Source organism: Choloepus didactylus, chromosome 10, assembly GCF_015220235.1.
Source record: "Choloepus didactylus isolate mChoDid1 chromosome 10, mChoDid1.pri, whole genome shotgun sequence".
NCBI lineage: Eukaryota > Metazoa > Chordata > Mammalia > Pilosa > Megalonychidae > Choloepus > Choloepus didactylus.
This window is the reverse complement of record NC_051316.1, coordinates 82811567-82837375: the sequence shown is the minus strand read 5'-3', so window position 1 is coordinate 82837375 and position 25809 is coordinate 82811567. Positions and strand designations below refer to the sequence as shown.

At 44.5% G+C, this 25809-nt stretch overlaps 1 protein-coding gene and 1 non-coding gene across 14 annotated transcripts in view; both read left to right on the top strand.

The window, feature by feature from the left end:
- UBAP2 (ubiquitin associated protein 2) overlaps nt 1–24344 on the top strand; it is a 170989-nt gene extending 146645 nt beyond the window's left edge. For 7 of the 13 annotated variants that reach the window (XM_037797090.1, XM_037797092.1, XM_037797091.1 and 4 more), the window contains 14 exons: nt 802–1015; nt 11214–11253; nt 13599–13782; nt 14619–14688; nt 18177–18402; nt 19214–19305; nt 19559–19678; nt 21807–21885; nt 22097–22299; nt 22587–22686; nt 22772–22879; nt 23033–23097; nt 23184–23375; nt 23449–24344. In XM_037797090.1, coding sequence (XP_037653018.1) covers nt 802–1015; nt 11214–11253; nt 13599–13782; nt 14619–14688; nt 18177–18402; nt 19214–19305; nt 19559–19678; nt 21807–21885; nt 22097–22299; nt 22587–22686; nt 22772–22879; nt 23033–23097; nt 23184–23375; nt 23449–23544 — 1789 coding nt within the window. In that variant the 3' untranslated portion in view covers nt 23545–24344. The remainder of the gene's footprint in view (nt 1–801; nt 1016–11213; nt 11254–13598; nt 13783–14618; nt 14689–18176; nt 18403–19213; nt 19306–19558; nt 19679–21806; nt 21886–22096; nt 22300–22586; nt 22687–22771; nt 22880–23032; nt 23098–23183; nt 23376–23448) is intronic. The other 6 variants (XM_037797093.1, XM_037797086.1, XM_037797088.1 and 3 more) reach the window with 6 other exon arrangements.
- Nucleotides 12725–12806, top strand: LOC119505808. The gene has a single exon (XR_005210846.1). It is a non-coding gene; the product is annotated as a small nucleolar RNA SNORD121A (small nucleolar RNA).
- Nucleotides 24345–25809: the final 1465 nt, after the last annotated feature.

The following is a 25809-nucleotide window of genomic DNA, read 5'->3' as shown; positions in this document are numbered from 1 at the left end:
ATTCATGCATTATGTGGTCTTTTGTGCCTGGCTTCTTTGACTTAGCATAATCTTTTTAGGGTACATCCAGGTTGTAGCATGTATCAACCAGAATGTTATGTCTCCCTTTTTTTGGCTGAACAATATTTCACTGAATGGGTATACCATATTTTATTTATCTGTTTACCAGCTGATGGACATTTGGGATTGTTTTTACTCTTTGACTGTTATGAATCATGCTGCTGTGAATGTTCTGGTAAAAGTCTATGTCTGAACATATGTTTTCAGTTCTCTTGGGTATATACCTAGGAGTAGAATTTGCTGTGTCATATGGTAAATTTATATTTTACTGTTTGAGGAATTGCCAAACTGTTTTTCACAGTGGCTACATCATTTTATGTTTCCACCAGCTGTGGATGAGGGTTCTAATTTCTACACTTGTTATTTTCCTTCAGTGGACTTACTTTGTTAATAGAGAATCCCACACTTAGATTTTATTTTATTAGCTGATTTTTCCATTTTCCAGAGACAAAAACCTGAAATTTGTTTTGGTTCCTTTCTAAGACCCTCAGATTCCTTAAGAATTCTTTATGTCTCCTGCCTATCAATCATATTAGGTAGGCCTAATTTGCAGGAAAAAAATGTTTAGAATATCATTTGCATCTTTAATACAATGAAAGAATATAACAATAAAAATTTGTAGTTATGTACATGTTTATTTAATTTAGAATATGACTACTTATTGATGAAGTAGTTCTATTTCATGAAGCTATGTTAACTGACAGGAATTCACTGAGATATGTAAATACCTTGCATTTTTAGTGATCCTTTGAATACCTCTTTACCGATGACCAGTGCAGTACAGGACTCCACCGATACGACTTCTGTCGTTACCTCCTCTAGTCTGACAAGCTCATCCTTGAGCTCTTCTAGTCCAGTAACAACGTCTTCCTCCTATGACCAGAGTTCTGTGCATAACAGGATCGCATACCAAAGCTCTGTGAGTCCATCAGAGTCATCTCCGGGAATTGTCACAGTAAGTTGGGTTCAGTTTTCCTCTCAGAAAAATCCTGTTTTGTAATGCAGTGTGTGGATTTTCCTTGTAAAAATTGGCTAACCTTTTGAGTAGAATCCTAGTAGCTTGTTGCGGTTCCTTCTTCACTTTGATTACAGTGATTATCTCATTTGAAACCTGCCTTTCCTAGCACTCATGCAAACGAGTGTTTGAATGTACCCACAAACATGCACACTTACTGAGAAAACCAGGACTATTTAGGGTAAGCATTTTGGCTCTGGTACTATATGCATGGTCTGATTATGCCCACCTCTCTGAATGCTTCTTTTACCAGTTTCTGCCTTACTCCTTTTTCTTGACTGCACGTGGTTCTCTATCATCATTACCTGTGGTGTGTTAAAATTATTTTTTAGGTTATTCCTTCCCTAGCTTTTGTTAATAGTACTGGACTATGGTTAAAGAAATCAGGTGTCTTATTATATTTCTTAAGTCCTGCCTTGGGAATCCCATCTGTCCTTTTATAGGATTGCTAGTTAAGTATCTGTTTGTCATTGCCAGTTAGCCAATTTTGTCGCTTATGCCTCTCTTCTTTCCTGCAAGGGTTACACAGGAGCTCATTCTCAGACAAGGCCTTTAGCCCTTGTTGTGATCTGTGATACTGGTAGAACGGCTTGTCACGTCCTGGTTTTCGCCTTTTTTACATGTTCTGTCTCTGAACTAGAGATGTACAAATATCTCCTGAGAATGTTAGAAGAAAACCTAAAATACATACAAAAGAAAATGTGGAGATACCCTCCTCTACCCCTGTTCCTTCTGATCCTTCCTTCCTGACACCTTCCCTGTTTACTGTGCTGGGGAGTTCACTTCAGTCAGCTGGGTCACTGGCATTGAGAAACCTCAGCCCAGTCTCAGGGATTCAGCCAGAAGAACAGGAAGGTGCGTACCCTCCAGTGGTCACCCAAATCCACCTTTTCCAACCCATGATTACTCAGACCACCTAGGAAACATCTCTGGGATCAGTTCCCCAGACCCAGTGCTGCTTCCACAGTGAGGATGTGGCTTAGACCCCACAGGACCCACTGGGGAGGCACTCATGATTCTGGGATATCTCGGCACTCTGCGTGCTTATCTGGTTGTGAGTGAAAACCCAAAGGAAGACAGTTGTCAGCTGAGCTATTGACAGTGCAAGCTGCTGGAGTTAGTGAACTTGAAAGATGTAGTTCTGGATTTTACCCAGGATGAGTGGTCCCTGCTGGACACATCCCAGAGAAAGATGTTCAGAGATGTGATGCTGGAGAATATCAATCATCTGGTCTCAGTGGGACATAAGATCTTCAAATTAGATGTACTTTCCCACTTGGACAATAAGAGGAACTGTGAAGAGAACATAACTGCAGGAAAGACATGTCTACCATTATGTCATTGAGGCAGAATTCTCATATTAAAAAGAATGGCATTATATGTAGTGAATTGCCAGAAGGTGTTACTCACAGATCCAGAGTGATCCAGCAGATGTTAACTCACCATGGAAAGAAACCCTACTTCAGGAGTCTTGTTGGAAAAGTCCTCGGTGAAGAGCCCTCAGTGACCAGTCATCTGTTAATAACCAAATTCAATATGCACTAAAGATAAATCATATGAGTGTCATCTACTTGTTAAATCCTTTATTGAAAGCTCTGATCTTACACATTACAATGAAACTTGCAGTAGAGAGAAACCATATGAATGCCATCTATATGGGAAAGCCTTCAGTCTACATTCTGCCAAGAGACAACATGAGAGAACTCACACTGGAGAAACAATATGAATGCTACCTATGTGGTAATGCCTTCATCCATTATTCTATGCTTAGGCAACATGAGATGAGTTACACTGGAGAGAAACTCTTATTATGAATCATCTATGTGGGAAACCCTTTGCTCAGGCTTCTAACCTGAGACAACATGAGAGAATTTACGCTGAGGAGAAATATATGAATGCCATCTATCTATGAAAGCCTTCAGTCTTTGTTCTTATCTTAGACTACGTGAGAGAGCTCACACTGGAGAGAAACCATATGGATGCCCTCTATGTGGGAATGCCTTCTGTCTTTGTACTAACCTGAAAGAACATAAAAGAACTCACACTGGAGAGAAGCCATATGAATGCCATTTGTGTGGGAAAGCCTTTAATCAATGTTCTTCCCTGAGTAAACAAGAGAGAATTCACAGTGGGGAGTTACCCTATGACTGTCACCTTTGTGGGAAAGCCTTAACTTATTCTACCTTTAGGAAATGTGAGAAAACTCACTCTGCAAAGATACCATAAGAATATCAACTATGTGGGGAAACCTTAGTTTATTTCTGTAACCTTAGATAATATGACAGAAAACAAATGGGAGAGAAACCCTATGAATGCCATATATATGAAAGACTTCAGTCAATATTCTGACCTTTGATGCCATGAGAGAACTCATACTAAAAATGTTTTTTATATGAATGAGATTTCAGCCCTTGAATGAAACTTTAAACATGCTAGAAAACTCACACACTGAAAAAAAAAATGAAAAACAAAAAACTTAAATCAATCTGGTAGAATTTTTAGTCATCATGACTACTCCCTCAGTCTAAGCCAAACTAAAGTGGAGAGGATTGATGTAGATTTCACCTATATATAAAAGCACTTAGTCTGTGGTCATCTAACATGAGAAAAAGCATAATATACATGTAATGAAAGTGGAAGAGTCTTCATCCACTCCTCTCCATGATAGACAATTCTTCACAAGAGGATGGAGCCCCTAGAGAGAGCACCAGATAATGCCTTTTGGAGATGTTATTCATGAAAAATATCACAAAACCATTATACATACAACAACATTTGTAGGATAGTCGGTGTCATGAATGAAGGAATGTCTTCAGTGATCACTCATTCCTTAGTGTTAACATTCTTATGCTGAGGAATCAACCTTCCCAAAGTCAATTCAGGAAAATCTTTGGCTGAATTTCACATCAGAAAATTCATAGTGTTAAATAAAATCTTTTATATGGACCCTTTAACACTCAATTCAGCAGAGTCAAGAATTTTGAACACGACTTACTATTTAAATTATGTATTGTAACATTGGTATTGGTACTATACTAATGATGAATTTTGTAAGAAGTAAAATGAAGTGTCATAATTCAATAGATTAGTACTTGCATATTTGTAAACGAGAAATAATGTTCCTGGAAATCTAATATGTTGGCCATGTTTTAGTTTTATGCAGTTCTAAACAAAAATGTTTGAATCAAATACGTTAACTCCAAACACTCAGAATATAAAATCATGATTCTTAACTATTATCTTAGAATTTTATATGATCATGTCAAGGATGAAACCAAACTTGGATAAATAAACACACTTTAGAAGTAGAGACTTATAGTACATAAACACACCTCTTTTAAAATATTATTTTATATTGCCATCAAGATTTAGAAATGAATTGTGTGCTGGTTTTTATTTATTATGTCCCCCCAGAAAAAGCCATATTCTTTAATTCAGTCTTGTGGGGGCAGACATATTAGTGTTGAATATGTTGGAACCTATTGATTGAGTTTTTCTATGGAGATGTGACTCAATCAACTGTGGGCAAGACCTTTCATTGGATTATTTCCATGGAGGTGTTGCCCCACCCATTCAGTGTGGGTCTTTATTGGATCACTGGAGTATTTAAAAAGGAGCCACAAAGGCCCAGATGCAGAGCAACAGAGAGTGATATTTTGAAGAGCAGCTGCAGCTAAGAGAGGACAAAACGCCCCAAGAGCAACACTTTGGAGAACGTCATTTTGAAATGCAACCTGGGAGCAAGCAGATGCCAGCCACATGCCTCTCCAGCTAACAGAGGTTTTCCAGATGCCACTGGCCTTTCTCCAGTGAAGGTACCCTTTGTTGATGCCTTACCTTGGACACTTTATGGCCTTAAGACTGAAAAAGTTTGTAATCAAATAAACCCCCTTTATAAAAGCCAATTGGTGTTTTGCAAAAGGGCAGCATTAGCAAACCAGAACAAATTGAAAATCAAACTGTTTTCAGTAAAATCAAACACATCATCCATGGGAAAAGAAAATTAAAAGAAAGAATGTGCCCATATTTTTGCTAGGACAACTCAACTGTTTTTATTATCTTCATGTTCGTTTATTACTCATCCTAGTAATACTTAAAAGCATATTTTCTTTGCAAGGAATTAAAATATTATAGGTAAGCCTATAGGCCCCAGTGCTCTAAACCCAGTATGGACAGTTTGGGGTCTGTCCTACCCTTAAGTTCTATGTCCACATTCTTTATGAGATTGAAATCAGTTTGCACATGAAGGAATTTTCTGGGGTGATGCTAAAGCTCTGTATCTCGATAGGGATTTGGTTTACATGAGTGTGTGTGCATGTTAAAATTCATCAAGTAGTACACCTCAAATTTGTGTGTTTCATTGTGTGTTACTTTTACCTTAAAAAGAAAAAAACAACTATATTACACGTAGAGTCAGAATCTAGCATATAGGTTACCAGGGGATGGGTGGGTATAGGGAATGGAAAGTTAAGACTCACAGGGTTCCTATTTGGAATGATGGAAATAGATGGTAATAGATGGTGGTGATGGTAGCACAACATTATGAACCCAGTTAACAGCACCAAAATATATATCTGAATATGATTAAAAGGGGAAATGTTAGATTGTATGCATGATAACAGAATAAAGATTTAAAGAAAAGTCCATGGAACTGCACTGCACAGTGAACCCTAAGTTAAACCATGGACTTTAGTTAATAGTATAATTATAAAAATGTATATTATAAATTATAACAAATGTTCCCTACCAATGCAAGGTATATGAGAATCCTGTATTTTATGCATGATTTTTCTGTAAACCCACAACTTCTCTAATAAAAAAAGAAAAACATGATAAATACTGAACTGTAGTTAATGACATAATTCTGAAATAATGTCTGCAAAAATACTTCGAAATGTAACAATACAAGAGGAGAGATTGAGGGATGGATAGATTGGATGAATCCATAGCTACAAAGCAAATAGAGCAAAATGTTAATTATAGCATCTAGTTGATAGGGTATGAGTGTTCACTACAAAATTCTTTCACCATATCTGCATGTTTGAAAATTTTCTTAAATAATTGGAGGGAAAGTCACTGTGTTTGTAATTCATTTGGTCACTCAAAATATGACTTGATATCTTGAAATTTCAGTTCAGCAACACTGTGCATTTAAGCTTTCGGAAGTAATTTAGAAAAAAACTTTTTAGTATAATTTCTTGGCTTCCTTGAGGTTAATTTTCATTAACAGTGCTGGTAATCAGTAATCCTTTGAGTAAAATCCAAACCCTTGACCCCACAAGGACTCTTCCCACACACACAAACTCACGCACATATTCAGTGCCACACCTTACTTTGTGGAGTCAAACAGACACTCGGACTCTATATCCAGACTACTGTATATATGCTTATAATTTTGGAAAATGCCTTCCTAAAGCCAAGTGTACAAATAATGTTGTGGTTGTTCTTCTATTAAATGTGCTTGCATGCTTTTGATCCTTCTTGGCTGCATTTGAGTCTGGGAATCTTGTGTTAATAAGGGGACACAGTGGCTGAGAACACTAATATAGAAAACCCAATAATAATAATAATAATAATAGCAATGTTTTTTAAGCTATCTTTTCTGAGGTTATGCCACTCTACTACCAAAATCACAGGCTAGACCAGAATCTCAGAATACATTAACAGCATTAGAATGGAACTGAAGTTTCCTCATTTTCATCTTTCCACCATTCCCTTCACCTAAACATTCTGAAAAATGTCTTGTGTACTCTGGTCATCTTTATTTAATCTGCTTTTGGGTGGTTGGGTGGTAAGGATGGAGGTGTCTGGGAGACCCACAGATTAAAATTGTCTTTTCAGGAACTAGTTGACACATAAAAACTAGTTATGCTCTGTGACCTGAATGATGGGTACTAAACCAAGGAAATCCACGTGAAGTTTTCAGATATCAAGGGTAGGGGCTCTTTTTTGTTTCATTTTAATTTTTATTCTGGTAACCTATATACAGCATTAATTTTCCCATTTTGACCACTTTAATGTATACAATTCAGTGGTATAATTACATTTACAGTGTTAGGTTGCCATCACCACCATCCATTACCACAACTCGTTAAGAACTTCTTTGTATAATGTTTCTTATATAATCAGAACAACTTGTAAATACTTGTACAACCTTGTAATACTGAGACCCAGATAGGTTAAGTACCAAGCTCCACACACCTACAGCTTCTGGCCCAGTCTAGTCCCCTTCACCACACTCTTTTTCTGGCCTTTGACCCATTTCCTACCCTACAGACTTTGTCCCTCGTGTCAGGCAGTTCAGCTTTGGGGAGCACGACTGTTGCCGGAGGCCTGCCGACTGATCTGACTTACATGACTGAGAAGAAGCTGGTGGACTCATTATCAAACTGTCCATCTCACAACATGGCTGTCCTTCAACTCATTATGGAGAGCTTTTCATTTTGGCTGTTTAGTCCTAACCGGTAATTTTTGATAGAAGTCTGCAGGTGACTTTTAAAATTTGAGATTTCTACCTGTATATTCTTATCTGTTTGCTAGATAAGTCTACCTAGATGCTCCTTTCTCAGAGTTAAATTTAACTTCTGTTAGACTCCTTTTCTCCCATTGGCAACTGGGTCATGGGGACTATGTCTTTAACATTAATCCCTCCTTCTCTCCAACAAATATTTGTCCCACTTCTTTTTCTTATTTCAGGTATGCTGGTTAGTCTTGCTCTTACATTGTATCATCCATCACATAGCTGCCTCTTTTCTTTCCTTTGAGTTTTAAAGTATACAGTCACGTTACAAAAGTTGAGATGTAGTTCAGTAGAGGTTTGATGTGAAAAATAGCCATCTCCTGCCCCACAGAGTATTCCCCACCACCAGCCCTTTTGCTTCCCGGGTGGCCTTTTTTGCGTGTGTGCCAATTTTCTTGTTATTTCCTCCCATGTTGCTCAGTAATGTGCTGAATATATTTACTATTCCTTGATTCTCCATCCTGGTTTTAGACACTTTCCACTGTGGGAAGACACTACCAACCTCACCCCATTTCTCTGTCTTCCTAAAGAGCTTTTGTAGGATCGTTCCCCTTCCTGCCTTAAATGTTTGGTAGCTTTTATAGTGAAGCCATCTGGGCCAGGAGTTTTCTTTGTGGGAAGGTTTGAAACCACGAATTTAATTTCAATAATTGATTAAGGGCTATTCAGGCTATGTCTTTTGGTAATCTATATCAAGGAATTTATCAATTTCATCTTAGTCGTCATTAAATTTACTGGCTTAAAGTATTTATGATACCTTATTTTAGTGGCTATATGATCTGTAGTGGTATTGTCTCCTCTTCTATTCCTGATATTGTCAAATTAGCTGGTATTTGTAAAGCAGCTTAAGATGGCATAGGGCAGAGTTCAAAAACTGGCAGGAGGAGCTAGAAATTTAGGTTGGTGCATACACTCAGGGAAAAATGTCAGAATTCTCTGGTTTCTTAATGTTGTTTTTTTTTTATCACTTTCCAGTGCCTTCAGCCAGTTTTAAAATTATTACTCAGATGTTATAATTGTTAACTGCTGGAGGGTTCCCCTGTCCACTTTACCATTGCTGGAAGTCAGACTGGTACCATCGATTGAGAAACCCATGTTTTTAGTTTTGAGAAATAGTCTTAAATTACTTTGTTGCTATATTTGCCTGGTCATTTTTCTTCTTTCTTTTGAAACCTCTGTTATTCATATATGGTCCTTCTGGACTTACCCTCTCTTGTCTTTTCTTGAGTCTTCTGATCTCATGTCTTTGAGGATACTCGTCCCCCATTTTCCATTCATAGTGTGTTTCTTCCAAATTGTTTTTCTCCTTCTTTTTGCTCTTTTCTGTTAGATATTTGCCTCAAATGTCTTGGTGATCATTGACTGCCTACTTAAATTGAAGAGATCAGCATTGAAATTACCTAAGAGTTCTAACTTGGGGAGAAGGGGGCCGATTGTTGACTGTGGGCTTCGATGTGGAATAGTTGGGGTATCAGACCATTTGGGCCTTTTCCACTGGGCTTATTTAGATTCCCTAGGGGATATTCTTCCAGTCTCTTTCCTGTAGGACATATGCTTGTCTGTCAGTGCTCTAGGAGCCTAAAGGGTAAAGATGGCTGGGGTCAAAACATTCATTTTGTCAACATTGACTTAATTCATTTTTTTCCCCACTCCCCCCTGTCTCTTTGTTACCCTTCAGCTTGCTGTGCAAAGGGAAGTGAGGATCTGGTTTTGGACAGACTTTAAGTAAATTTTCCTACTTTAAGCCCTACCTTCACTCCCACTGTCAAAGTTACCTGGAATAGATAACTACTGAGCTGCTTAGTATTGTTCTTTGATATATAAATCAGGTTGTTTTCTGGTTTTCCCTACTATTCGACTTCAGATTTGTCTTTTCTGTAACAGCGGCCACCTCCTTGCTATGCTTTCTAATCTACAGAATAACTGTTGCTGTCATTTTTCACTTGTTAGTCTTTCTGGGTTTACACATTTCAAAAAGCTGTGTATTCTTGATCTGTCATCTTTAACTAGAAGTTCATTCCCATATTTTCCATTATAGTAACCACTAGCCACATGTGGCTATTTAAACCTAAAATAATTAAAATTAAATAAATATTTTAAAGTTCAGTTTCTCAGACTCTAACCACATTTTAAATGCTTGTTAGCTCTATATGGTTAGTAGCTACAATATGGGACTGTGCAGATATGGAATTATTTCCATTATTGTTAAAAGTTCTCTTGAGCAGTGCTGATCTGTATTGCTTCTAAAACATACATCGAACCATGTGCTATCTGAGTTTCAATCCCTGTGATTTCCAGGACATCTCAATTCGTCCATGTTTCTGATCTCTCCTGACCCTTTGATATTTATTTGCATTTGCTCCCACCATTGTTCTGCCTGGAATCTTCCCCACCACAAATACTGCGACCCCTGTGTTGTGTCAGTTTCTTCATTGTGTTTTAAAAATGATTTTCAAGGTGGAATGAAATATTCCTAAGGTCTGATGCCTACTGTTTCCTGTTCCTCCTTTATTTTTGTTTGCTGCCATTTTGAGGAGACTGCTTGCTATCGGCAGGGTTTGTGTTGTTTAGGATCTTTGATGTCATGTATACGTAGTTAGTGGGTAGAACCCTAGTTTAGATGGAGGGAAGAAAGCAGAACTTTAATTACTGTCTACCCATCGTTATATATTTGGGAAGATGTCTTGTGTCTCCTTTCCCTGATCTTCATCTTTTCTTTTAAACCTTGCTTTTTTCCTAGTGGTTCTGTTGTATTTTCTACATTTCTTGTAAGTAATTTAGATTCTTTTTTGAACAAGGTATATTGTAAATAAGTATAACATTTCAAAAGCAGAAATTTTACTGAATTTGGGGTAACGCAGAGGCAACAGCTCTTTATTTTCTTTAGTAGTTTTGACCCTTGTGGGAAGGAAATCTGTTTTAACTGTTTTCCTTCTATAACTTGCTTCCTTCTTGTTGGGATAGTGTCTGAGTCCAACCATTGATCACGGTATGTGGTTTCTCCCCTGCGCAGTCCTTGGAGGTGGAGGTCACGTGTGTGAGGGGCCTTCTTCTTCTTGTGTGTGGGTTCTAGTGAAATGCCTTAATTGTTAACGCAAACCTTTGTTTAGCTTCTGCTCTTTTAGGGAACAACCACACTACCTTAACCATCTCTTTTTCTCTGAGAACCATTTTGCTCATCATATAAAATATGATAATTCCTGGTATGGAAGTTATCTCTGTTGTAATCTTAGAAATACTTTCTTACATAAGTGGTATTCAGGAAACAGAACTTGCATGAGATAGGAAACTGGGATTCAAATATAATGGAACTTCCTAAGTTCTTCAAATCGTTTGACTTCTTAAAAATTGTTTTAGGACTGATTCACTGCTTCCTATGATTTGGCTCTTATACTTGTGTCTCTATTACTCCCTGGTTTTCAAAAATGTTAGCTCCTTGGGGTTTATTCAGTTTGTTGTATTGCCCCTCCTTTTATTAACAAATAAATTAAAACAGGCCATTGTTCCTTTTTGACTCATCTGCACTTGGTATGCTTGTGACTCAACCCCAGTTAGAAAGTCATCTAGATTATCTTTTGATTTTTTGGGTTTACTTACTTTCTTTTCTGTTCCTTATAGAATGGACATGGTGGTGGTCGAAGTCAGCAGACTCTAGACAGTAAGTATGTAAGCTAACTGTTCTAGTCATGGCTGGTGGAAACTAAATAGAGAGAGCATAGCTAACATGATGGGGAAAACATCAGTTGGCCCAGTGCCTTATCTCGCAAAACTAGCCCTTACACTTTTCTGATAGCTGCTTCTGATAGCTGCTTCCATCATTGGAACATGGAAAAGCCCGGTTCATTGTGTAAGAAAAACCAACTCATGTTTCTGTTGTAGAGTTAAGAAGGTCAGCTAGAGATTCCTGTGTGGCCAGGTGTTGGTGGGTGGGTAATACTAGAAATGTGCAAGGCCCAGCCAGAGGGAGGTGTGAGGTCTTGTACTCTTATGCCCTAGGAGATGGCACTCCAAGTGTGATGGGTACTGTGGATTTAAGAGGCTTTACTCAGAGGCACAGGTTCCAAGATGATGAAAGGGTTCTCGCTACGATAATATGAAGGACTTTTAAAGGAAAAAATTAGTGTGCTACTTCAGGAAAGAAATGCTCATTGCCTTTAGTATCTGAAGAGCTATTGCTAGGAAGGGAGATAAAATGTTGTTTCACTGTGGGTCCTTGGGAGAAGGTAAAAGGAAACTCTCCTGCTACACCCCATCCTAGAGAAGCTCAGCTCAGTGGACCCTGATGATAGTGCAGGCCTGTTATTTGTTTCTTTCCTTTGTGCTTAGCTAGCTTGTCTGTAATTGTTTATGTTGATTTTCTTTCATCTTTCAGCAAGACAAATGGGTGTCTTCACTGATAGGCGTGAAAACCAAAATGACTCTTTTTAAAATTGCATGTGGGTGTTAGGTGGCTGGTGGGGATAGGAACTTTAGCAGACCAGGGTGGGCCTCGTTTGAATTGAAAGGGCAGATTTGATTCACCAGGATTTTGTTTTGTGTTGATGGTATTGGTGGGCTGTCAGGACTGTTGGAGGTGCTTGGACAGCTCTGAGCTCATTGAATGACACAGGGACTTCTCACACCAGCAGCAGTGGTGGCAAGTTTCTTTCACCCGGGCATGGAACTGATTGGGAGCACATATAGGCATCCTAGATTGTCTGGAGATTTTAAATGAAATGTGAAGTATCTGAAAAATAGTTTGCATTTATGATAGGTTTCTATATCCCAGACTCTCATCACCATATTCCATCCCCCTATATCTTCATCTCTAAAAGTCTTGCTGGAAACCTGTTACCAATGTGAGCCAAGGTCCAGGGAGAGAACTTTCAGGGTCTGAGTTTTGGTTCAGGGACATCTGTGTTGTCCTCATCTTGTTTCTGTAAGAACAGATTTCACATTTGGAATAGACTCTCAGTAAATGGAAGGCCTCATGAATGTAAGGACCACTGTAAGAATCTATTATTGTTTTAGACCCTATGACCCTTTAGACTCCCGCCTCCTCTGGTAAACAGCTTTTTGAGAATAGAGTGTTTCCCAGTGAGCTCCTAGGTAGTCCTGTAGGAGGGAGTCAAGTCAGCCCCCCTTTCTAACTGGGAAGGACAATGATGTTTTATTTCCAAGCACATATCTGAGTTGTATATGTGGACAGCCCTAAAACTGAGTCTTTTCCAAAGCAAGGACAGATTATATCCATATCTTTTCTGACAACCTAACTAAACTCAGTGATGGACACTGAGATTATTCTGTTTAAGCACATACCAAGGGAATTCCCACTCTGCGCGTTTGAAAGTCCGTGCTGGGCAAGAGGTGTGTGTTCTTTCTGCAGGCTTTAGGCATGTGTATCTCTCCACAACGGAGGCACTCTGGGCCCTCAGCTCCCACCTGCCTTGAATTGGCTGTGAGCTTGGGCAGCATTAACCCGATCTGATACTGACTTGATAGAAGCAAAGATCTAATAAGCATTGGGTGGCCTCGTGAACCAGGTTTTCACTGTCCCTTGCTGTGACTTTTTTTCCCTCCACAGAAATCTATATTTTGTACCCTTGGCTTTTTAAAAAATTTTTTGGTTGTTGTTACTTTGCTGTGACTTTTGAGGAAAGTTAGCCTCACCTTGTAATCATGTGTGTCAATTCAGAGCCGCTTGATCTTTGTGGATGCTGCCAAGGGGGCAGTTTCTTAGGTGGGGGAAGGATGTCCACATCGTAGGGTGGCACCAGCACCATTTTATGATTGTAAAGCATCCTTTCCCACTCTCTCCTCAAGTCCTGCATGTCTGACCATCTTGAGTCCTTTTGGTCCTCCTTTCTGACAGAGAAGCCCTATTTGGTGACATATACCTGGGCAGATTCCCTGGGGAATGGAATTTTCTATATGTCTCAGCAGAGCCTGGCATGCCATGGGATGCTGAGCATACTTCAGATGCTCAGGATTGGTTCTGGAGCTAAACAGATCTGTTTCTTGCAGCTACTTCATCCGTTCCAGTTCCAAAGACAACAGACCCTCCCTCCGCCCTCTCATCTGTGGGCTCCGTGCCCAGCACCACCACCTGCACCACGCCTCTGCCCTCTGCATCCCAGCACACTGCCACTTTGCCCTCCTTGTCTCAGCCTGGTGACCTATCCAGCAGCCCCCCCTCTCAGCTTAGCAGGTATGGGGAAGCTGTGGGTGCAGAGTGAGAGGCATGCTGGGGCACAGTCCTGGACCTCTGATAGAATGTTGTTCCCCTGAACTAAGTACTCACTGCCACTGGCACGACATACTGGCCTTTTACATTAATACTTTTCTTAGATGTTGGCTGGGTGGTGTCTCAAAACTTCCAGACATGAAAACCTTTTCTCCTTGTAATGCCTCTGCTGGCACAGAGCCCTGGGTCCCCTGAGCCTCTCCTTCCAGCTCTGGGCCCATGTCACTGGATGTGGAATGGGAGTGATGTTGGATTTCTGAGCAGGTGTCTCACTTGTACTTGTCATGGCTTGAGAGTTATTAGAATATAGTGTAGAAAATGGATTTGGTCTCTACATCTTCTAAGTAGAGTTTCCCCTGCTTCAACCAGGATCTAAAGCATTCAATTTGAATTCTGGGTTTGATGGGAATTCGGGTTCTGTCTCTGGTGTTTGGGGTTGAACATAGGAGCTTGCTTCCCTCACTCTTCAAGGCTGGCAGTGTTCTTAGTACCATCTTCTTTTTACTTTTCACAGTTTAAAAAGCAAATGGTTGTAGTTGTAGTTGACTGAATTGGCTCTGGAGGTTAACCCAGGCTGAGATGTACCAGATCCCCATGGCAAGTGACCCTGTAGGTTGTTTTGATCCACCAGGAAGGATTCCTGTCATCACCAGGGTCTAAGGGAATGTGGAAAGATGGGTCTGAATTTGGGGTTTCCTTAGGGATGGGGCCAAGCTTGGATCGAGCCCACCTAGCCAGGTGGGCCCTCTTGTGGTCTTGCTTGTTCAGGTGGACGCCTGGTGCTCTGTCTTGTCTTCCAGCTCCCTCTCCAGCCACCAGAGCAGCCTCTCCTCTGCGCACGCGGCACTCTCCTCGAGCACACCACACACAGTAAGTGTCTTCTGGGCCCTGACTCACCACTCTGCTTGGTGAGCTTGAAGCTTGGTCGTGTGCAGGTGGGGCTTTACTTTGTTGACTTCAAATATCTGAGATGACCTAGAGTTGCTGGGCTGAAATGCCTTGATCTAGCTATGTGGTTTGAGCTGTTGGTCTCAGTAGCCTGGAAAACATCCTGCTTCCTGAGTATGGGCTTTTCTGGAGAAATTGCTTCTCCGGACCTGTTATTTTATTGACAGGAGCATCAGGTGATGAACTTACTCCCAAGAATTTCCGGAGCTCCCTGGTCATTACAAGAGACTTTACTACCTAGCAGGGGAGTTACTTGATATTTTATTTTCTGGGTCTTATTATATCGAGGCATGTGAAAGCTTTTTAGAGGAAAATAGGCTCATTGCTAACTGCAGTGTAGGCTCGGCTAAAGATCAAATTGAATCAAGAGCTTCGTTTCTGGATAAAGTCCTGAGAGGATCCTCTGACACTTTGTGAAAGTCATTGTAGAGAAAATGCTTGAAGGGAAAAGGGAGTGCTTATGCGAGAAGTGTCTTTCCTTTACTGTGTGCACATGCCCAGACATCTCTCTGAAACTGACAGCCCTGGCTCAGTTAATGTAATTTCTCTCCAATCTGTTGGCAGTCACGGGGACTTTGCTGATTGTGGCCATTAAGAGTCATGTTTGGTCTTCTCTCCTGCAATCCCAGCTCAGAGGCAGAGACTTTAGGAAGGTTGACATTGAAGAAGGAAGTCTGGAGGGTGGAGACACAAGATTGGAACCAGAAAGTATTCTGTCAAGGCAGCCAAGCTGGGAGAGATTCAAAGTGTGGGTGCCAGCTTGGAAGTTTCCTGATGTGCTGAAGAGTAACTCTGGGTTGTAGCTTATTGAGTTGTGTGGTTGGGAGCTTGGTTTTAAGTGGAAAAGCTCAGGCCAGATTGTGGTGGGATGGGGGAAGCATGGTGGTAAAGTGGAGAGGAGGAAGGGCTGGGGGTGGGCATGTCTAACTAAAAGCTAGGTGTGTCTTGAGCATCTGGGTAGATGGAAAGGAAGGTGCCGGGGAAGAACAAAATGTTCATGCCCCTGGGAGAGGGTGAACACTTTAGGCAGGGCCAGAGGGGATAGGTTCCCAAGCAGAGAAGGAAGAGGATTTGGGTAGAGATTAGGAGGCAGGAAATTGGAGAAGTTTGTTTTCTCTGCAGAGAGATTGGGTGATCTGCAGAGCAAGGTGGTGGAAAGGGACAGTCCTGTACGTACATCAGGATTTAACGGCGTGACTTTGAAACTCAGTTTTTCCAAGTGAAATCCTACACATAATCCTTTGTCATAGAACACATAGGCTTCCCTCTTCAAAGTCAAGCACAGTGGGGATACCTGTGCCCTTGAAGTGAGTGCCTGCTCACCTGTCTGTGCCCTCTGTTTGGCCAGTGGGAGCCATGAGCTTTCCCCGTCAAAAGCACGGTAGAGCTGGCGTGTCCCCAGGGTATTGGCACACTGGGCAGTGCTTGTGCACACCTGGGCTGGCTGCCCTCTTCTGTTTCTCAGCAGGAAACTCCAAATCTTACAGTGCAAACTGCCACAGCCAGATAATGCTTGGTCAAATGAGTCCTACACAGAAATGCCATGTTGCTATAATTTATTCTTAAGATTTAAGAATAAAAGGTATAAATGATCTATGCTAAGAAGTTTTTTGGTCTCTCATCTGCTTGGTCTACCTCTCTCATCTCCCACTTTCTTGATCCTCTAGAGTTGTTTGTTTTAAACCCACATCAAAGAAAATGCCACTTTTCCCTCTTTCTTTTCCTGTTAATTTAAATGGGAGCATTCCATACATGCTGTCATTCAACTGCCCCTCCCCTCCACTTATTGGAGACGTTTCCATGTTGAAAGTTCTTCATTCTTGTTCACAGCTCTACTGTAGTACATTATTTAATCACTTCTCCACTGATGGACCTTTAAGGCCATGTTTAGTCTTGATACTACAGTGTTACCTTAGATAACCTTATATACATGTTGTTTCATGTGTACAAATATGTCTGAAGGGCAAATCCTGCATGTAGAATTGCATGGCATTTGTCATTTTTATAGAAAGTGCCAAGTTGCTCTGCATACTAATTTTAACCTATTTACCTCCCATTGGCAATGAATGAAATGTTCTACTCCCCCACGGCCTTCTCAAAATGGTTTTATTAAATACTTGTGTTTTTCCAAAATAGCTCCTCAGTATAGTTTATAGTTGAATGAGGTTGAATATCCTTTTTATATATTTGACAACCATTGAATTTTCTTTTCTGTGAGCTGTTCATATTCTTTGTTCATGTTTTGGTCAGGTCTTTGGTCTCTCTCTCTAGACACTCTGTACTAGGGGGTCTGGCCCCATATAGGGGACCATGGACCAGGTGCTCCTGGCGCTCGCCCCACCCTGGTTTGGCCCATCTTAGGTAAAGGAGCAGGAGCCCCTGTCAGTCCTGGGAGGTTGAGTTTCCAGCTGTCATCACCTTGCTGAATGTCTGCTTCTGGATCCCAGAGCCCTAAAGCCAATGTCAGATGGGCAGGGAAGGCTATGGGCATGCGATCTCCACAGAGCCTTTTGAGCCCAAGGAGGCAGAGACCCAGTGGGGGCCCACTTACACCCTGGGCCTTTGTACTCTGTGGCTTCTCTCCAGGAGTTTTCTGTGCTCTGCACACAGCCTGGTGTGGAGGCTGGTCTCAGTCTAACGGAGACTTTTTCTTGCCTTTTTTGGATGTGCTTTGCCCAACCAAGTACATCTCTTTCACCTACTCCCTCAGCCCTTTAAGCCCTTCCTGGTACCTTTAAGCCCTTCCTGGTACCTTCTAACAGGAGTCAAGCTGCTGGGCAGAATTCTTGGAACTTAGGCTCTTGTGGGGCTCTCTGCTGGGTTTTGCCCTTCCTTAGGTGGATCATTATCCAGCAGTTGGGGTGGGAGGCCTTGCCACTTCAGGTCGGCCCTGGTGAGGTGATGAAGGCCTGTGAGGTACCACCAAATTTCTGGGACAAGGGCCTCTCTCAAATACCTTAGTCCAGGGGTAGCTGAAAAAGAAATTCCCAGAGGGCTGTGACCTGGGCGAGGCTGCCGATGGCCCGGTGATCAGCTCTCCCGAGAATACTTGCTTTTCTGTGAAGGGCATTCTTACCTCATGCACAAACGGTATCTGTTTCAGTTATGACCAAAGGTTTACTTAGGACTTCTGTGCCTTATTTCAGGTATCAAAACATGACAGACTTGAAGCTTTTTAGGAGGGTTTTAGTCATGGAGCTCAATTTTAAGTCTTGATACACAGCTGACGAGTTGTGTCCCGAGATCTGATTTTGTCTGCTGTGTAAGGGGGCTGCAGTGAGCCCAGAACACAGAGCCCCTCGCCTCAGATCCCCTGGGCAGTTGCACTGTTTGCCTGCCAATCCAGCCCTGACACTGCAAGCCCAGATGCCAGGCCAGGCTCTACCAGTCACCTCCTCCTTCGTCCCTAGATCCACATGCCCCGGCTTTTGTTTTGCCAGCATGCCAGTGTGGAGAGCACCCCTTCCCTCCAGTCCTCGGCTCCCTTCTCTACGGCAGCAGCCACCACCTCAAGTGCCACGTCCTCGGGGGCCAACCTGCCCAGCAGTGTGAACACAGGGAACAGCCTCTGCCTGAATGGGGCCACCATGAGTGCACCCATCAGCAGTACCAGGACTGCACCCTTGGTGACCTCAGGTATATGCTCCAGAGGCCTTTCTTGCCCACCCCCTCATTTGTACACTTGGCTTCCCAGGAAGGGTGCCCAGGGTTAGCTGCCAGGGCAGAACGGGTAACCCCGAGCCTCAGAAGATCTCAGTCTCCTGTTGCCCTGCCCTCACTGCACTGTGCTGTTGTGTTCCACTGGCCTCCTGAGGCCTGTTCCTTCTAGTCCTGGTTGGGGGCGGGGGGTGGGGTGGTGGTATCTGAATCTGGGTGGGCTCCTTTGGATGGGATTCCTGGCAACCTTTGTACTTATAGCTTCCCAGTCTTTTCTGTCCTTGTTTGTCACTGGAGCTCAGATGACAGAGTGACTTGCAGTGTTCAGGGAGCAGCTTTCCTGGACTGTTCTTAGCCACTTTGTGTGCCTGTCAGCTGGGCCTGGGCAGTCTGTATGGGCAGAGCAGACTGCAATTTGTTGGAAACTGCTAAAACCCACCTTTGCCACCCCTCTCCCTCTCCTGGCACTGCCTGGCCCTCCTTGTCCTGTTTTGAGGAGGCAATTTGTTCCTCATTGCAGGTTTGCTCAGTGCAGTGTGACCTTTGAAATGGGGGTTGGGTACTTCTGTCTGGATGCAGAACATTCTGATGGTGAAACACCTGAATGTGTGGCATGTGCTTCCTGTCTCCTCTGAACCCTTCATAGCATGACCCTGTGCATCTCTCTGCTGCTGCCCCCATCTGGGGCAGCCCTAGGGTAAACAGTGGGCTCAAGGATTCCCCCCCCCAAAAGCAGCTGACAAATCTCACTCTGAGGTCACTTTACTCCATCTGATTTTTGCCTTTGCAGGCAAAGCACCCCCCAACCTGCCCCAGGGGGTGCCTCCACTGCTGCATAACCAGTACCTCATGGGCCCCGGAGGACTGCTTCCTGCCTACCCGGTGAGCACACAGTGGAGCTCCTGGCTGGCCCAGCACCCCTGGCCTCAGGGGCTGGCACTTGGCAGGACCTGGTGAGGGGGCCCTTGGGTTGGGCTGGGATGCTCACCTCGGGCTGCTGCCACCTCCCTGAACCCCGGCGTCTTTGCCCCGCCTATCACTGGTCTGCCTCCCGCATCCTGACCCACCAAGGCAGAATAGACACTGTTCTCACAGCAGCTGACCCAGGCCCCTCCCCCGCCTCCTTCAATCTTAGATGGCCCCCAGGTGCCCTGGGCTTTCAGGAGATTGTGTGCTCTCCAGCATACCCTTTCTGGTTCTTACGCAGATCTATGGCTATGACGAGCTCCAGATGCTGCAGTCACGGCTGCCCGTGGTGAGTGGGGTGTGGTATGGTGGGGGCTGTGGGGAGCCAGGTTCATTTACCTCCCTTGGCCTTGACTGGCACCCTGGCTGGCTCTCAGGATACATGGCCTCAGGTCTCCTCAGCTCTAACACTTGAAAGTTCCTTCCATTTGGTGATTGTGTCTGGTGAGACCATAGCTTGTGCATATGAGTGTCCTGTGGTTATCCCTGGGGAACCTGAAGACCACTGGGACCTGTGGCCTATGGGCAGCTCTCTCCCTACTAAATGTGGGCCCTTCTCCCCCTCCCCACCATTTTTTGTTTTGTTTTGTTTTAAGCAAAACAATATTAACTACAGACATGGGGCTGCTTTCCAGGTCCTGGAATTTATTTATAAAGTCTTCCTCATCCTTAAGGTGTCATTCAGTGTCTGTGAGGTGTGGGGTGGCCATAGGCTGCACTGTCATGACAGCATTGCTCCTCTGCCCCCAGCTCAGTGGATGGCCGGAGTAGACAGACTTCAAGGGCCCTTCTGGGTCCGGCCTCCTATTGTTATTTGTACCAATGCTGGCCCCAGAATCTCCGTGGCTCTTGCAGACTCATGATGAGGTCAGCACTGCCCCTTTATTCTGACCCTTGGTATCAGGGTGAGGCACCAGTACTGGGCCTTGCCTGGGGAGGCCATTTGAATGGGAGTGCAGTAGAAGGGGTATGTGGAGGCAGACACATTCCCTGCCCTGTTCACCCTTGGGCTTCCCTTCTAGCCAGCCAGTCCCCTCTGGTCTGGTGTTTTGCAAACTATCTCGAGTCAGAGGCTGGTTGCTGGGCAGCTTCTCTCCCATGTGCCCACCAGCAGCTGCTGGTTGAGAATCTGATGGAACCTCACTGCTGCTTACATCCCAGGAGGGCCCAGAAGGATTTTTGCTAAAGATGTTGAAACATGGCAGATCTCCATGCTGGTCAATAGAACTTAGGATCTCTGTGGGAAAGTGGACATGGGCCTGGTTCCCCAGATACTCGTGAGCAAACCAACCAGCCACCTGGCCCAGGAGTCCTAAGTTGGTGAGCAAGAAGTGGTCCTAAGTGAATCTGTGTGTGGGACCTGGCCAGGCCCACAGGAGTAGCCAGAGGCTCAGGATCCCAGCCCTGAGAGTCATTCTGCCTCACTTACCCTTTCCACATTTATTCATAGGACTCATTTTCTTCATGTCATTTTGTGCCTTAGAAGAAATCCCCTCTGAGCCCCCTCTTTGAGATACATTGTTTTTTGGTTTTCCTTTGGTCATTTTTTAGGTTCTAGGACCCTTGGATCTTCTTCTTCCATCAAAGGGCTCCCCTTTCTGGGCTTTTCCTTTGCCTGTTCCCAATTCTGTTCCTGCTCGCTCTGTCCTTTCCCAGTTCTACCTCCTCATGTGTGGCTCTGGGCTGAGAAGATGCTATAGGCTTTACTGGAGGTTACCTGGAGGTGTGGCCAGGATGAGTCCCATCTGCCTAGGACCAGACAGTGTTGGTCACAGGTCTAGAACTGCAGGGCTCAGAGGCAGGTGCTGTATGGCCAGGAATATATGCTATATTTCCCACTGGGCCCTATGCAGAGCCCCCATTGGCAGGGCAGAAGGGGTGGCAGTTCAGGGTCCTTGCTTGGGGTCCTGCTTGCACCTGTGCATATTGAGCTGTTCTCCTTCCCCCTGCCTTGAGTTAACCCTGTCCCTTTTTAAACCATTGAGGCATTTTTTCTCCTGCTCACCCCTTTTCAGGTTTGTCCTGTTCAGTCAGCTTTCCTATCCTAGCTGCTCTTTAGCATCCCATGGGACAAGCCAGTGAAGTTGGTTAAGCCTGTGGCGTTCACAGCCATCCATCTGTGGTATAAAATGGATGTGTGATTTTGGGCCTCCAATGGCTCTGCTTGGCAGAGGCTTGCAGGATTGGTCAGTTTGTCTACAAGCTAGGCTATCAAGCAGGGTGGCCACATTGCACAACTCTGATGGACACCGTTCATTTGAATTCTCTGAGAATGCTGCCCCCTGGAGGTGTCCATATGACGTCCACAGTCTCGCCTGCCCCAGGAGTATGGCATTGCCTGTGCCTCCTGCTGGGTCTGCTCCCCTGTGGGAGGGGCAAAACCATTCTGCTGATTGAGTCGCCCTGGTCTCTCCTAGGATTACTACGGAATTCCCTTTGCTACGCCCACAGCCCTTGCCAGCCGAGATGGGAGCCTAGCTAATAATCCATATTCAGGTTTGTCTGATCAGTGGATGAGGAGTGGGTGGGCATGGGACTGGCCTAAAGCTATTATTAGGAGCCTGGAAAGCAGAAGCAGAGGGCCGAGAGGCCTTTTAGCTTCCCATTATTGAGCTGGCACCCAGACCTGTTGGCTGTTTGCAGGAGCCAATCTGGCCTTTTCCCTGGTTGGATAATGGACATTGGAATCAGTGCTCTGTTTTCCCAGGTGATGTTACTAAGTTTGGCCGAGGTGACTCTGCATCCCCTGCGCCCCCTTCTACACTGGCCCAGCCACAGCAGAGCCAATCTCAGACCCATCACACGGCCCAGCCCTTCCTGAATCCTGCACTGCCACCTGGCTACAGCTACACTGGCCTCCCCTACTACACCGGCGTGCCCAGTGCCTTCCAGTATGGGCCCACCGTGTTTGTGAGTATTTGTGGAGTATGTCATTCTCCCCCCCATGACCTGTATTCTAGCTGCAGGGAGGGTCATGACCCCACTCAGTCTCACCCTGGCCTTCAGGACTTCTTTGGGCTGAGGGCCCACCCAAACACCCACCTGTGTTTCTATGCAGCATATGATGCACATGCAAACTCATGAATTCCTGTGGTTGTAGGTTTACCACCCACTTCCTGAGGCTGCCTCACCCAGCCTTGTTCCTACACTCACCCAGCCTTGTTCCTACACTAATGCCTTGCCTCTCACCCCACCAGGTCCCTCCAGCCACAGCCAAGCAGCACGGTGTGAACCTCAGTACCCCAACCCCCCCTTTCCAGCAGGCTGGTGGTTATGGCCAGCACAGCTACACTGCAGGTGAGGGCTGCTCCCCACAGGGAGAGAAATGGGATAGGGCAGGTTTGCCTGACTCGCAAGTGCCTCTTACACCTTGCCCTGCTAGGTTATGATGACCTGACCCAAGGGACAGCAGCTGGAGACTACACCAAGGGTGGCTATAGTGGATCATCGCAGGCACAGAACAAGTCTGCAGGTTCTGGGCCTGGCAAAGGTAGTGTCCACCCCTCCTTCCCAGGATTGAGGCCTCAAATAATTGTGTCCTACCCTGACCTCCTTTTGGACAAGGCTACCCCAGAGTGCCCCTGAAGGTGGGAGGCTGGGGCTGAGACCAACTTCTGTGGGAAACAACTGCTTTTTCTCCTAGGACTGTCAGTGTCTTCAAGCACTACTGGCCTACCTGATATGACCGGTTCCGTCTACAAGACTCAGGTGAGGGAGGACAGAGGTGGATGGGTGGATTGATTGGTCGGTGGTGTAGTCCAGTCCGGCCCTCACCATTGTCGTTTGTCCTGCAGACTTTTGACAAGCAGGGATTTCATGCAGGGACCCCTCCACCATTCAGCCTGCCCTCTGCCTTGGGCTCCACTGGGCCTGTGGCCCCTGGGGCAGCCCCCGGCTATGCACCCCCACCGTTTCTGCACATCCTGCCCGCCCACCAGCAGCCCCACTCACAACTGCTGCACCACCACCTTCCACAGGATGCCCAGGTGAGCCCCGTGCTGGAGCTGCCCACCCTGCTTTGGGCCTCCTCCAGCCTTAACAACCTTCTCTCCTCCTCAGAGTGGCTCGGGTCAGCGCAGCCAGCCCAGCTCCCTGCAGCCCAAGACTCAAGCCTCCAAACCTGCCTACAGCAACTCTCCATATTGGACTAACTGAACCCCGAAGAGAGGGGTGGGCTGCGGCTGGGCTTTCCCTGGGCAGGAGTGATCACACAGAACCCATTTCTAGGTGCCCAGGGCCCTTTCCTAGAATCCCTGAGACCTGTATCTGGTGTCACCTGAGCCTCTGTGGGGGGCCTGCCTCCAGCCTGGTCTTTGTATGTAATGTATTTATTGTATGCATTTGTAAATGTGGTGGTGGCCTTGGGGGTGTGGGGCAGGGGCTGCCCTAAGCCAGGCCTGCTTTCCCCTCTCAAGACCTTTCTCACCAGAGCAAAATAAGCCCCGCTCCCCCCTGCTCTCATGCTTTCCATGTAGCCCCCATGCCCTGGCTGCCGGGATCAAGGTAGTTTGGGTGTTGGGGTCAGGTACCAATGAAGAATCACGACTTATCTCACTCCCTTGTAAACCGTTATTTGAGTTTTCTCAATCCTGTGTAATTACTTTGTCCAACTTTTTTTGAGAAACTGTTCCTTTTGTCATTTGTCAGGTTTCTCCCTTGCCAAATCGTGATCTGGGAATAGCAGATGTGTCCCCTGGCCCCATGTAACGTTGGGCACCTGTTTGCCTTTTGCATCAGGGGCACTTGCTTCTGGTCTAGTCATATCCCTGGAGCTTGCTTTCCTCTGGCCGACCATTTTAAAAATAAATCTCAACTAGGGCTCAGATGCTCAACCAATCAGCTCCCCTTTAAAAATAAAGAACATGTCTCTAGGCAAAGGTTCCGCTATTCCAGTTGTCCTGAACCAGGTGGGCGACTGTTTCAGGCAAACTCCACCTAATAAAGTTCTGAAAGCATGCATGGTCTCTGCGTGTTGTGACTCAGGGCGGGGACATCTTCACTGCGGGCACCAAGTCCTAAAGTTGAGCTTCTTGCCAGACAGGCTGTAGAGCACCACTTCTTATCATTCCCTTCTTTGCTGGGCCCTCAGTTAGCTTCCAGGGCGCTAAAAGGCAAGTGGAAGGGCTGAAAAGACACCTAACCTCCTGACGGGACACAGGCAGTTTTTTCATCAAAGTTCACTTTGTTGGTCTTGCAGCTCTTAACAGACATCGGAATAGGATCATCTCACACAGGGCTGGGCCGTGTACACAGAACCACCAGGACAGGATAATTTCTTTCTTAAACCTCAACTGACTTTAAAATCTGGAGCAAAGCCAAGAATTGAGAGCAGAGTTCTAGGTCTGAGAGAAATAAAGCAATAACAGGCTTAGTGTTTACCTGGTAAACTAGTCTAGTCTTATCCTTTCTTCCCCATCAACCACAATTGGGTAGTCAAGGGCTGTTGGGGAACAGGTGGTTAGTGACTTGTTGGGCAGGTGGGCTAAATCGGTTTTCATAAAGTCCCAACCCATTCAGGAGCCAGGATTCTAACCACCGCTGTCAGCCAGGGGGTGTGAACTACCCCTGTCCAGGCAGAGCCAAGGTGTTGCCCAAGGTGTTACAGCCTCTCATTTCAATCCTAAATAGCCACAGCAGGCTAGCTAAATAAGTGAACACAGTGGTGTTTCCAGTCCATTGGTTCAACTCACATGCTAGAACCAGACCAAAGGTCACAAGATTTACCTTTTCTGCTTTTGGCCTATAAATCCAGAGCAGTGGTCATTTTCAGCAGTTGCAGCACCTACTGCTGTTAACCCACAGTTTGAGATCCTGGCTAGAAAAATATACAAAGTGTCCACGACTGAAACTAAATAGGGACCTTTTATTACACAATATGATATCTTGATCCCTGTTGTTAGTAGCAGGAAGTTTGGAAGACAGATGACAGTGGAAACAAAATGCTTGCCTAAGGAGGGCAGTGGGGCACCTCTCCATCCCTTCACCAATCTACTGGCATTGGCTGTGCTCTATTTCAGAATTAAGGTTTTAAAATGACGTCTTTAAGAACTTTCTTTAAAAGCCAGTTAGAGATTGGGGGTGGTTATTTTCCAGGGAGGTGTTTCATTTCTTTTTTGTTCTAATTCTTCAGCTTAGTCCTAGGTATAACCCACAAGGTAAAAACAAAAATATTCAGACCACCCTTAAATTTTTTTAACACAAGGAAAAAAAAGGAGAGTGTCATCCCAGTGGGGAAATAGCAATACAGGTATATTTTTATTTCACATTTCATTAGTAGACAGATGGGCAGAAAAAGACAAAATAAACCACTAAAGGGGAAATCAACACAAAATGCATCAGATAATCCTTTCTCATAAGTTAAACTGAAGAAAAACATCTACATTTTCAGCTAAGAAAACTATTAAAGTCAGGTGTGTCCTG